At 39.6% G+C, this 12,542-nt stretch overlaps 1 protein-coding gene across 5 annotated transcripts in view; it reads left to right on the top strand.

The window, feature by feature from the left end:
• The window catches only part of LOC117602322 (uncharacterized), a 117,491-nt gene that overhangs the window by 59,408 nt on the left and 45,541 nt on the right, over window positions 1–12,542 (top strand). Inside the window, exon 3 of one of the 5 annotated variants that reach the window (XM_034320186.2) lies at window positions 968–1,097. The exons of the other annotated variants lie outside the window; for them this stretch is intronic. Coding sequence (XP_034176077.1) covers window positions 1,021–1,097 — 77 coding nt within the window. The 5' untranslated portion in view covers window positions 968–1,020. The remainder of the gene's footprint in view (window positions 1–967; window positions 1,098–12,542) is intronic. 5 annotated transcript variants of the gene reach the window in all.

The following is a 12,542-nucleotide window of genomic DNA, read 5'->3' as shown; positions in this document are numbered from 1 at the left end:
TGTGCAGGCTCGCGCGCCAAGTCGCGGGGGTAAACAGACGAAATTATATCGAAGAAAAATTACCCCGAGATAATAGTGATTAATGATCTACTGCCACGCGCGTGTGCGTGGACAGGATTGTGTGCGTGCTTGTCGGTACGATGATGCCCGGTAATATATGATACTTGGTAAACTTTGCACCGTTCTCCTTCCTTCTCTACAGCTTTTTCCTCTCTTCCTTATTCGCAAACTGGCTTGCCATCTACCGTCCAGTTTGGCGACAGCGAAGAAAGGCCGAATAACGAAAGAACGAGAAGAGAGGGAACGGAGGAATTGGCGGAGGAGCAATCTTCTCTAATTAACACATTAAAACTAATCAGGGCCAGTTGGGTTATTCCTGTTCAGGGGCCCACTCGCCTAGATTTAACGTTCCACCTAAATTAATTCTAATTATTACTATGCCTGTTGCGATCTGTACGTTAGGATTGACGTCGTTTGCTCGCTTCAATATACCAAGCTCTGAACTGGCATCAATCTTCTTTCAATTAACCATCGCGTAGCGGATGCAGGGTCGTTTTCACCCATCCGCTAAGATAATATATGCTCGAAATATGGAATATCAGAATGTAATAATTACATTTAAAAATGTAATTTAAATTTATTAAATATCACTTGCTCGAACACTGCTATCGTACACTGCTCAAGAAGATTTTTTCAAAATCAAGAACAAGCTATTATCTCTCGTATCATCACTAAAAATTTGTATTCGTCGGAGTACACCAAGTTGTTCTTATAATATCTTAACGATCGGATGCGAGGATTTTATACGGTCTTTGATTTCATTGTTTGAAATTATGTTAGGACATGTTTTCAGTAATGGAAAGGAAAAAAAAAAAGGCAGCTACTTAAGGACACATCCGTCTTTCTTCTCTACGCGAAAGCCAGTCGTGATAATTAATAATTGTCGGAAGATGCTTTGTACACACAGGCAAGTTTCCGAGAGATCCTCGTGGACGAGCATAATAGCAACCATACGAAAAAATGAGAGTTGAAGATCACCGTCGAGATCTGACCCGAGATAGCAGGCCAGGCCTTATACATTCGAGCGTGCCAGAAGAGTGAGTATATCTCTACCTATGTAAAACACGTGCCCAGAAAATATTTAAACCAGTTTCCTCCTCTATCTCTCGGTCCTCTTTTTTATTTCTTTTCTTTTTTTTTTTTCAACCGTGATGCACGAAGGGTCAGTCATTGTCATTGACAATTCAGTCGTGGAACGTTTGTTTTTACCACGCGAAACGATATCTTTCTTCTCCTCTGCATCCAGATGCTTTCATTTGTTACAAGACTTTCCTTTATGCTTCTTACTTCTGTATGAATAGATGCTGGTTCGAAAGTCAAAGTAACATTTAATTCGAATATTTTCGTGATTAATACAACTTGAATGATTGCAGAGCAACCTACGTGTTCATTCACAGTAAATATCATTTATAATTAAAACGTTGACTGCCGCAGTGAAAATGGGCAAATTAATATTCTTCTATTGTTTGCTTTTTAATTATTCGAGTATGTGTCGTTAGTCTGATAAAAGAGGATCTTCCTACTAGCGCGATACACGTCATGTATAATACCACTTTGATTTCTTGAACTCCATTTAATTGAATATTTAATAAATCCACTGCTAATGATTTATTACTAAAAACTGTATCGTTTTAAAAATAAGAAATGGTAAATTTTGAAAGTTTATTAGAAGATAAATTTTCATATCTTTATGTAATAAGTTCTTGCATATCAAAAGGTTGATTTTGAAAGTTACTAATTTGATGACATAAAAATATCGCAAAATAACCCTTTCTTCGTATAAAATTGAAGTTTAAGGTTTGATGAGAATTACTGCACAGTCATTTTATTAATGATCTTGAAACAAAATGGCTGGTTCTTGATTGAAACAGAGGAATGAATCAACCAATTAAGAACTTAATTCATTAATAAATATTATATATTCCGAAGTGATAATGAACTCTTAAATAGAAAATTTACGATTTCTGTATTATAAAACATTTTTTCTACACGAAAGAAAAGTATGAGGTATTATAAATTGTACTTTTCATATACAGGGTGTTCCTGCACGAAATTTTCCCTAATCCAAAACCTGTACATTTTTCACAGCAGAACAAACAAAAAATTCTTTAATCTTTCAAGGATACATGTTAAAAGACTGTTCAAATGATTCTTGGCAGAAATTTTCTGTTGGTCCAAGACTGGCAGTAGTGTATCAAACGCCATCTCTGAACAGAATTGTCAACTAGTTTCGTATATACAAACGCATATGTTAGTTTCATACTTATCTCGTGTGCAATTTAAAGTGAAGTATTAAAAATGTTTATCACAAACCTTCAATTACAGAAAAATTAAGTAGAAATTTTATAAAGCAGTAAAATTTAATAAAAATTTCTATTCAATTATATACGCACCTGAGAAATATGTTTATAGTCTTTCCAAAGAGACGAGTCAGTATATGTTTACAAATTCACGCGCTCGACGCAGGGCCGGAGTTCAGTTGTTTCCAGTTCTTCAAACGCTTCGGTCGAGGTCTGTATAAGTCAGGCGTGCTTCGAGCACGTGAATTATTGTACGTATTTACTGTCTCGTCTCGTTGGATGCACCTTTAAACGCTATTTCTTATTCTAATTTAAAAACTCTCAGGACAACTCTCATTTTTGAATAATTCCTTGGAACTACCAGGAATGGGCGCCAACCATTAAGAGCTAGGACGCGAAAGACGTTTTACCCGGATAAATATTTGAAACGTTCCCTGACAGTCTTGAGAGGTTCATTACGAAGGATTACACGACTCATATCGAGGACTTAGAATTCTCCTTCCGCGCGAAAAGACACGATCATAGTCTTTGCAAACTGATTCGAACGTAGAAAATTAGTTCGCTAAGCTTTCATTCTTCGAATCTTAATATTCCCTGCAATTATTCAGTCCTACGTTATTTACTCGAAAAGAGCTTTCTATCTTTCAAATATATTTTAATGATTTCAATTTTATCAACAGTTCTGGATTCGGGGGGGTAAAAATACATAGAATTGACCTCTTTTCAATTGATTTCTCGTTGGAGCCCTAATTGTAGACATTTATCAAAATAAGACTGAAAAGTAGGGCTGGGAGGTCTCGTCATTACAAGATAGTATTTAATGGATCGTCGAAAAACGTGCATTGCATCGGTACGTATACGATGCCGTGCACGACGTATACTTGGTTTCTTTAGATCACATGCATGATCGTTTTTGCATACACATAGGAATTGCGCAATGGAATACAAATGCACAGGCATCGAATTCGGCTCAGCTAAAATTAGCATGAACTAACGTTATAGAACAACACTATACTCGGGGTAATAGGCGTTTAAGTCTTAATGTATGCATTGAAAACTATTAGGTATTCAAATACTCGGATTGCATTACGTTACACTATAATATGCGACTTCCTGCAGTAGTTGGTATCGACGAAATTGCCACTATTATTCTTATTATATTTTATTTATTGGCCATGCTGGCCTTAATCCGCCTTAATAGCATCAATACAGACGTTCGTGAACTGTGATGTTTCTAACTAGAGAGAAGTTGATCTCTGAAAAATATTGTATCTCTTTTCTTACACGAGTTATCGAATTAACAGAATCTAAAAATATAAGGATGTACTTATTAAAAAAGTAAGAAAAAAGGAATATCTGAAACGCTTGCAGCATCGGTAAAAAATTAATTCCATCGGATGAGAAATAATTCAAGCTGCGTTGTAATGTACAAATTCACGAAGAGGACGGCAGCGTATGTCAGATTTCCATTGTACGCGTATCAATCATGGCCGTGATTTTAATTAACACACATAGCAAGAAATCCGCAGGAACTCTAATACGACGAAGGTCGTCGATTGTTGTTGGAGGCCTTTTCGTTCGGAGAGGTTCGATTCGATTCGCTGTTACAAAACTCGTTACACGACGGCCGGTGTATCGAAGCTTCTTACAAGACAGTGGTCGTGCTCGACGCTGAAGAAGGCGTTTCGCTTCATTAGCGATAAGCCCTTTTTCCTCTTCATTGCCGTACCGACGAGTTTTTCTGCGCTGCTCGTTTTTGACTTCACCCGCCTCGCGACTTTATGGACCTACGCGCATTCCTTGTTGATCGTTTCAAACCAGGTGCGGTACTGTCATTAGGGATAAATCATATCTGAAGGATGTACGCTCAAATGTTTGCGATGACTGTAACGTACTTACACGATCTCGTTACTTAAAACCTTCCATAATGCCGTGCTACCTTTTACTCTTTTAGGCGATTTCAAATTTTATTTATGATCCGTTACAAATTCCTGCTATTATAACATTTTTTAAGTATTTGCAACTTTTTCACCTCGAAATAATTTCAAGCATTCATTAAAATTGTAGAAGACTTATTTTCTGGATGCGGAAAGAAATAATAAATTTTTGTTCGAGTTTACCTATGTTTCGCATAATACCAACCAGTAGAAAATAAATGTTGTGTGATTTTCAATTATTTTTGAATTACTGTAACTTATTTTATGAAAGTTACATATGATTTTGTTTGTTCTTCGCTACTTTTTCCATAAAATTTCGCGTGTCAATCTTTCCGAAATTTTTCCAAGGCACGCGTTGCATCGAAATTGTTAAATTAAAAAATTTCAAGTATCTGTAACTTTTTTCTAAACTAAAGATCCCGAAAGATGTAAATGAAATACAGTCGAAACGTACCGAACGACCTGATGTGACCGAAAAAGAAAAAAGAAAAGGAACAGACGTTTTAAATCTTCGGATCACCGGACAGAGCTAGCAACAAAGAATCGTACCGTCTTTTAAGTGTGTCGAGTGGTGTCGGTAGTGAAACGGAACGTCCTGGCTGTCCGGCAATTAATTTCGCGAGGTTTCGGCGAACGGGCCAGAAGAATCGTCGGTGGGATTCCTGAAACGGAGAACCGATATCGGATCTGGCCCTTTTCTGGCCGCCGCTCTTTTCCGCCCGATGCCGATCTAATTAATAACGGACCGGCGCCTGATCCCTTGCTCCCTTGTCCAACTTCTTCCACCTCTTTCTGCCCGGTCTCTTGAGTTTGTACTTCCCTGTGTAATTGTACTTTCACAAAATCAGGTCCCGCTGACTGGACGCCGCCGCGCCGCCTCGATTTAAATTGAAACGTTCGAAACAAAGGAACCGGCGGAGAGCGTGCGAAATTAAACAACCTGCAATATCTCGGCCTGACTATGCCACCCTACAAAGGCGCGTTCACACCCGATTACACACAAGGTCCACATGCTCGAGAATGGCAGGGCTGGGGAATCGGGTTCGATCTATCCTATCGGTAACGCAGGAATGTCTAATAACGAACGTAGTACCTCTCGCTTCGTGCATCGACTTGAATTCACTGAAAGAGATAGGGATTGCGTTGGCCACTTGAATTCATTCGAAAAGACGAGAATTGTGCTGGCGTGCCAGGAAAGATTCAGTTTCGACAGAAATGTAAGTTGCAGTTATTGGTATATTGTGTTATCGTATCCATTTGCATTTATGAGGGTTTCTCTTCGTCAAAAGCAAGTATAGGGGAAGGAATATTATACTATTCGTCTTATTGAAACAAATAAAGAAAACGTTTGAATTATTTACAATAAAAAAATATCGTAATAGAAAAAGTACAACGAACCTGTAAGCTAAACCGGGTTCAAGAAAGGTGTTCCGGATGTTAGCAATTACATTGTTTAATGACTCTACTACAGTCGAAATAAAGACGCGTCAATGCTTGTTGTTTCAGTAATTATTGCCTAATTCTATTCATTATTCAACGTGCCGAGGGTAAATAGGCAACGAAGCGTGTACCATTTCATCGGATTTGAATGCAATTAGCGGGCGAAAGGCAATGCGATAAAATCTTTCAAGTTTGCCATTTCCTATATTTATTTAGCAGACTCTATTGTCTGACGCGAAGGTGTTATTATACGGTTTTGTAAAGCGGGAACAAATTGCACACCTTTCGAGGATCGATTATCGTTCGACCCGGCCGGGGATAAATTAAAGTTAACTTTGCAATCAATCTGGGAAACGCGTTTTTCGTTGCGCGTAGCTTTAGTATAAAGAAAGTCGTTCTTGGGAAGCGAGGGCAAGAGAAACCGAGGGGTCGTAGAATGAAAGGAAGCTGGAGGTATGGGTCAGATTCCAGGGGTAGAGTTTTTAATCCGGCAAGCCGCCCCCGTGTAATCGTTCCGTTTTTAAATTAAAGAAATAAAGGAAAAGATCCTTACGGTGAAAAGCTCGAGGCGACGGCAGAACTCATTTGCACTTAAAAAAATGACGAGCCATAAAACTGACACCTGGAGAATGCGGAGAATTAACGACGGGGAGGGAAAAAAGAGCGAAAAGTAAATACGTGGACTGACGAAGGAATTTGAAGAGAGGGCCAACCGTTAATAAATGAACGTTTGCTTTATCGGCCGGAAACGATTCTGATCCCAAACATTTTCCCGTTTAAATCTTTAACACTGTCCCAGCTAGCTTCTTTAATCGGATTTTTAATTGCTGCGATTTGTGCTACATTAACTTCCTCATCCCCTTTCCTCATCATATTTATTTGTATTATTGTACTCGACGTTCTTCGAGGATGGTTTCTCCCCTCTGTAAATTCTCATTAGATTCCTGGCATCTCTCATTCTTGATTATACATCTGTAGTTTTCATCGTACAAATTTCTTCACCTTCCGCTCGAATTGCTCGTTCAAGATTTACTCAAATAAATTCTAATTAATTATTATTTATGAAATGCTACAAATTTTCAGAAACAACTGTTTTATTTTAAAACATATTTCTTCGTTTGTTAATTAAAAAATAAAAATATTCTTGCTATTTCAAAAATTGTCCAAGATGGTCCATTTGTCAATATTATCGTTGAGTAGAAGAGGGAGAGAGCAAATTATAAGTAGGAATGAAAATTGGTAGCACCCTCGTTCTCTATGTTACTTCGTAACGAAACATTGCCGGAACATTTACGGTAGTAATAATCGCAATAATTACAATCGCGCCAGGGCGCGAGCCAATTTGAATATGAATTCAAGTGCGAACAATGTCATCGCAAGTAGTGGCGGGAGGGATGGGCAGGGGTTTATACGTGCCGTATCTCCCCCACAGATCGACTCCTGCCCGGTACTTGCTAACTGTCCGGGACTGTTAGTTAGTTAACTGGCCCGCCACGATGACAGTCACGTACTAGAGAGAGCATTCGAATCCGGAACTCTCATCAGAATCAGCGCTCGCTACGTTTAACCCGATAATTAAACTCACCGCCACCCTCCTGGCTCGTTTCAACCAGAGAATCTCCCATCCCCGCCCCCTTCCGTCGTCTGTTCACTCGGACCGTTTCGACGAGGGAAATCGTGTGATCCAGAATTTGCATTCGCAGATTTCGTTTTCATCGACGAGTGGACGTGTTCGCGCCTCTAATCCGGATTATTTCTATGGTGCTCACTTCGCGTCACTTGTGATTCATTATTCGAGGGGTTGCCACCAGGGACGGTTACATGGTGTCGATTATTCTCTGATTACAGATAAATTAAGTTCATATAACTACGTCCCAATAGAGAATAACGTTATGATAATATGAAGGATATGCAAACCTTTTCCATTGTCTTTTAAATATATACTGATCGTTATTCGTGTTGTTCATCTGAAGCGTCAAGTTAGAAGGGTTAAATGATAGGTATAGTTGTACACAAAGTACCTTAAAAAATTGAGAATCATAGAAAATAAAAAATATCACGACGGAACTCTATAACTCTCGAGGTTAAAAATTCCATTTCCGAAGATTTAACCTGGGTGTCTCAAGTTAGCTCCAAGCTAAATTGTACCACTTCAAAAAGTAATAGACTAGTAAAAGTTATTTAAAACTGTTTGCGGCTTGTTCTCTGTTAAAAGCAATCACCTTAGTTTTAATAGGAACTTGGAGAGGGTATCTTCTTCGAGTCGCTGAACAAAGTCAGCTAGTCTACACGAAGAGTAAAGCTGTAGGAGATCCTATAAAAAAGTCGCGTGGCTGAGAAACATTCCCGAATTGGATGGTTAGGCAGCGCTAGGCAGTGGCGATAGTGGTGACTGGCCCCAACAATTACATCCGAATAAAAGCAAATAAAATCCAACCCTAAAGGGGTGTAGTCAGAGTCAGAGTCGTCTGAGTTGAATAGATGAATCGTCTAGCGGGACGAAGGCGGGGCGGGGGAGGTTAAAAACAAGGCTAGGTCAAAATAATGGTTAGATACGCCGTAAGAGATAGTTGCCATGGGTAATGGAAAAGAAACCGTTTAAAAATAGGACTTTAGGCAACTGATTCGAACACGATTTCGTGACTACTGCCGTTATACTAGAATTCACATGCTTCATGTATTATTCTAACGTGTTCTTATCCATATGGTGTTTAACCATATGGTTTCTTCAATGGTGTTGCCATCGACACGAAAGCAAATTACCCTTCAGATTTGCACATACCATAACATGTGATATAGAAATCATAGGAATCATCATTTTATAAATCAAGTAATTTAACCCTTTGAGGACGATCAACGCATGTGTGTGTCCAAACATACTTATTGCGTTAAATTCTAATAAGTCCAGATAGTGAATTAAATTATTCTTTTATTTTAAACTAACGATATTCTGTGCATCTTAGGAATGCTCCATCCTCAAAGGGTTGAATAAAATCCCACGATCGTTCGAAAAATCCAGGTATTTTTTAAGGTACGTTAACAGATCTCCATTCAAAGCTGAGACACAGGGTTCACAGAGAGGAGGAGAGGGTAAAGTTCAATAAAATTCTGAAAAGTAATCGTGGCTCATAAAACAAGTCATGGGCATCGAGTCGAATGATGATAAGCGCGAATATATAAAGAACAGGTAGCCTCATCTACCGGTGAATGGTAGAACTAACCCATGGCCGATGTACCCTCCCTCCAACCAATCAGGGGTTGCTTACCCTGGACCACTTCTTTGGAGCTATCGTTTTTTCCTTTTTCCACCGAAAGAAACCGACCGACACAGAGCAATATAGCGAACAGGAACGGAGAGGAAAGGATCGAAAGAAGGTTTAAACGAGAAAGGGAGAAGGACACGGAATATAGCTAACGTAGCGAAGCTAGTTTGTATGCATAGTGCGGGAGTTGGCTGGGAATGAAACGTCAACCCGAGACTCGTCATGCTAGCCTCGTGTTTTCGTCCTTTCCAACGACTTTCGTCTCTACGGTATCTCCGTTTCTATTCCTGCTCGATCGAGCTGCCCTTTGCATACTCTTTATCCACACTGACACCGTTGCCGTTATTGCTTAATCCGATTCAGATATAGTAACAATTCATATTTTCTTCTAAACGATCAGAAAGTTTGAAAAGACTTCAATTTTTTAAAGTAGAAATAAAAATTAGGAACTTTTTAGATGGTCGAGCATGCTAAGTTTCAAATTAATTCTTCCAATACTATTCAACAATCATGTATTCTATGCATAATAAACAATAGTTTCTCGAAGAGTATAATCGGCTTTTCGGGACACAGTAGCAGCAATTGCGACACAGAGTCTCATCAATTGTGAAAGGGTTAAAAGGTTCTGCGAAGATGAGGGTTCCGTGATCACTTGGCAGGATCACCGCGTTAGTACGCCAATTAAGGGTGAACGGGGGTGAGAATCGCCCGCGGCACCGGAAAGGGGTAAAGAACATCGTGATCCAAGCTGCAGGGCAATGGCTCACGCATCAGAGCGTAGTATCGCATGGGTTAGTTGGTTAACAATGCTAATAATAGCAAAGAGAGGCGATGGGTTACACGGGGTTCCCTCTGTTCTCCTCTACTATCACAGCACCAAGTTTAATCGCTTTGCTGAATCACGAGGAAACATGTGTAAACAAATTATTTTCATGAATATGTTTTAGAAAAGTGTTCACCACATTTCACCACAAGTCTCCACATTTGATAGTCAACAATTTAATAAATATTTAACATTACAGCTCAGGTAGGGCTTTTGTTAGTTAAAATTTATCACTGACCATCCACGTGGAAATTCATAATAAGAAGAATCGCGGTAACACGATGTATCAACTTGCAGAAGCTCATTAAAATCAAAGGAGGACACTTGAGATGGTTTCCTCGTAAGAATACTTTCTACAGCATAACAAATGTCAGTCGCGGAATATAAAATAGCATGTGGCATCGCATCAAAGCACGAAACACAATGCGTAATAACGCAAAGGGGGGACTGAAATTTCCTCCTAGTTCATTCTCCTTGTCTCCCGAAGTCAAAGACTGTTAGGATTCCGCAGAAGCTTTCGTCACGACACAGCGAAAGGGGTAATTCACGGATCCAATTAAACCTCATTCATGCGGGGCTAATTATCATCCCCGCGGGTTATGCATGGCTATGTACGCGCATATCTCGCTTAATTCGGCCAATCAGCACCCAGCGGCGGATCGTTAGTCGCTTGTTTCGGGTATAATGGCGAGCTCGCGCTGGGAAGCGCATTACGATCGTGCATGATTTTACACAGTTCGACTCCATTGTTCCGGCATAATCACGTGATTTCGTTAGAGATTCGCGTTGTTCATTTTCTATGGTTACATTCGTACGTACATACCGAAATTGTGAATAATATCTTGTTACATTTTCTCGAGAAATATTTAATTAAATCAGGGTGAAAGGTAAATCAGGGTAAATCGTGAGATTTGAATGCCATGGGGTGGTGATTATATTTATTTAGGGAAAAATGGGGATACAATGCTGCAAGTAATTATAGTAAAGTGCCATATGGTAATTTTGAAGCAGATAGCAAAGCAAATTAAAAATTTTAATTTAACAGAATTATATCTCTGACAATTGAAATCACCAAATATTGTCGTATACTTGTGACGATCTTTTTACTTTGAAGAAGATTAAGAAGTCTCCCATAATTTTCACGAAAAAAAAAAGCTGATCGATTTGCACACAAACGGTAACCCTGTTCTTGGTCCCCTTATGAATCACCCTGTAAGCTAGCACGAGTATGTGTGCACACCTAAAGAACATCTCGTAGTACATCTGACTGTCCTCCTGGACACCAAGGACTGATCTAGATGGGTGTTAGCGAAGGGGACATCGAATCGAAGTAGCAGGTGAAGGAACGAGGAAAGGGACAGGATAAATTCAAATCCAGGACTCAGAAGTCTCGAACCGCAAATCACGTTCTACTCCTATATACATCGAGGATCATCTCTCTTCGACGCTGACCAACCCCCTTACACGGTTACACCCGTAGCTGTCATCCCTTTACTTATCCAATGTCGACCAGAAGACGACAAGGACGCGTTCGGGATTCGATTTCAAAAGACACGCGAGATCTATCGTCCATCGTTGGCATTCAAATCCGCTAGGGTATATCGTAAATTGCAAACGAAGAATTTTTTTCAAGAATCGTGCAATTAAATGCAATAATTTTTGGATTAATTTTCTGCATAAGAAATGTAACAAATTTCATCCCCTTAGCTCTGCCATGGTTAATTGACCATGTTGAAATAATGCGTCCCATTCGATTCCTCGTTAGCAAAACATTTCAATGGGCGTAAACACGGTAAATGTACCGGGGAACAGCAATTTTTTCTTATCGTACGCACTTCGTTTCCTCCTGAATGATTTAAATGGTCATGTGCATTTCCATCTGCACGTATGCATGATTACATGCACATACGCGATTGCGCCTTCGGAACAAAAAAACAACCATGTAGAAACATCGTGCGCGTACATCATGACAAATTCGGAATAAACAAATGTGGTAAGGCAGAATGGAAAATAACTCGGCTGACACAGATGGTCGTTACTCAAACGAGTAGGCACGTGTATGTGTTTCTGTATCATATGTGCGTACGCAAATATGAAAGTAAGCAAGGAACGACCGCAGTAACAGGTGCGTCAAGCCTTTTGCTTTTGCTCTTGCAAAAGTATAAGACTGTTTGACAAAATTTTCTTCCACCTTGTACAGCGAAGCCTGAGTCGATCATCATCCAGGCTTATAAAGTATAATTTCGAATGGATAAAGTTTCATACGTTGGAAAAACAGTGTAAAATTTAGAAAATGAAAATAACGTGTACCACAAAATTAAGTTAAAATTGTGGCTGTCGTGGTCCGCCGTTCGAAGGTTAATAAGTCCATCGAGAAAATGAAAAGTTTCCTGTATAAAACCGTGCGACAGGATAAACGTTTGCTGTTTCAATTACCTTAAAACAGTAACGGATCACCCTCCGCGTAAACTGAAGTAAGCATGCACTACAGAAATCCATATAGGCGATGGTGGGAGGTGTAATATTTAGAGAGTATGGGAATCGAACGCCCGCGCCGTGTGCTGTGCCATCAATATACATAATCTATACACCATTTCGTTTGACCGTATTCGTGTGTATGTGTGTGTACGCGATGTGTGTGTCTGCGTATACGCATACGTATCTAAGGATACACGTACAGGCGCACATGCGCCCGCGATATCCGCGGTTACCAAAGTTA

The sequence above is a fragment of the Osmia lignaria genome, chromosome 13 (genome assembly GCF_051020975.1).
Source record: "Osmia lignaria lignaria isolate PbOS001 chromosome 13, iyOsmLign1, whole genome shotgun sequence".
Taxonomy (NCBI): domain Eukaryota; kingdom Metazoa; phylum Arthropoda; class Insecta; order Hymenoptera; family Megachilidae; genus Osmia; species Osmia lignaria.
This window is presented reverse-complemented; position numbering and strand designations above follow the sequence as displayed.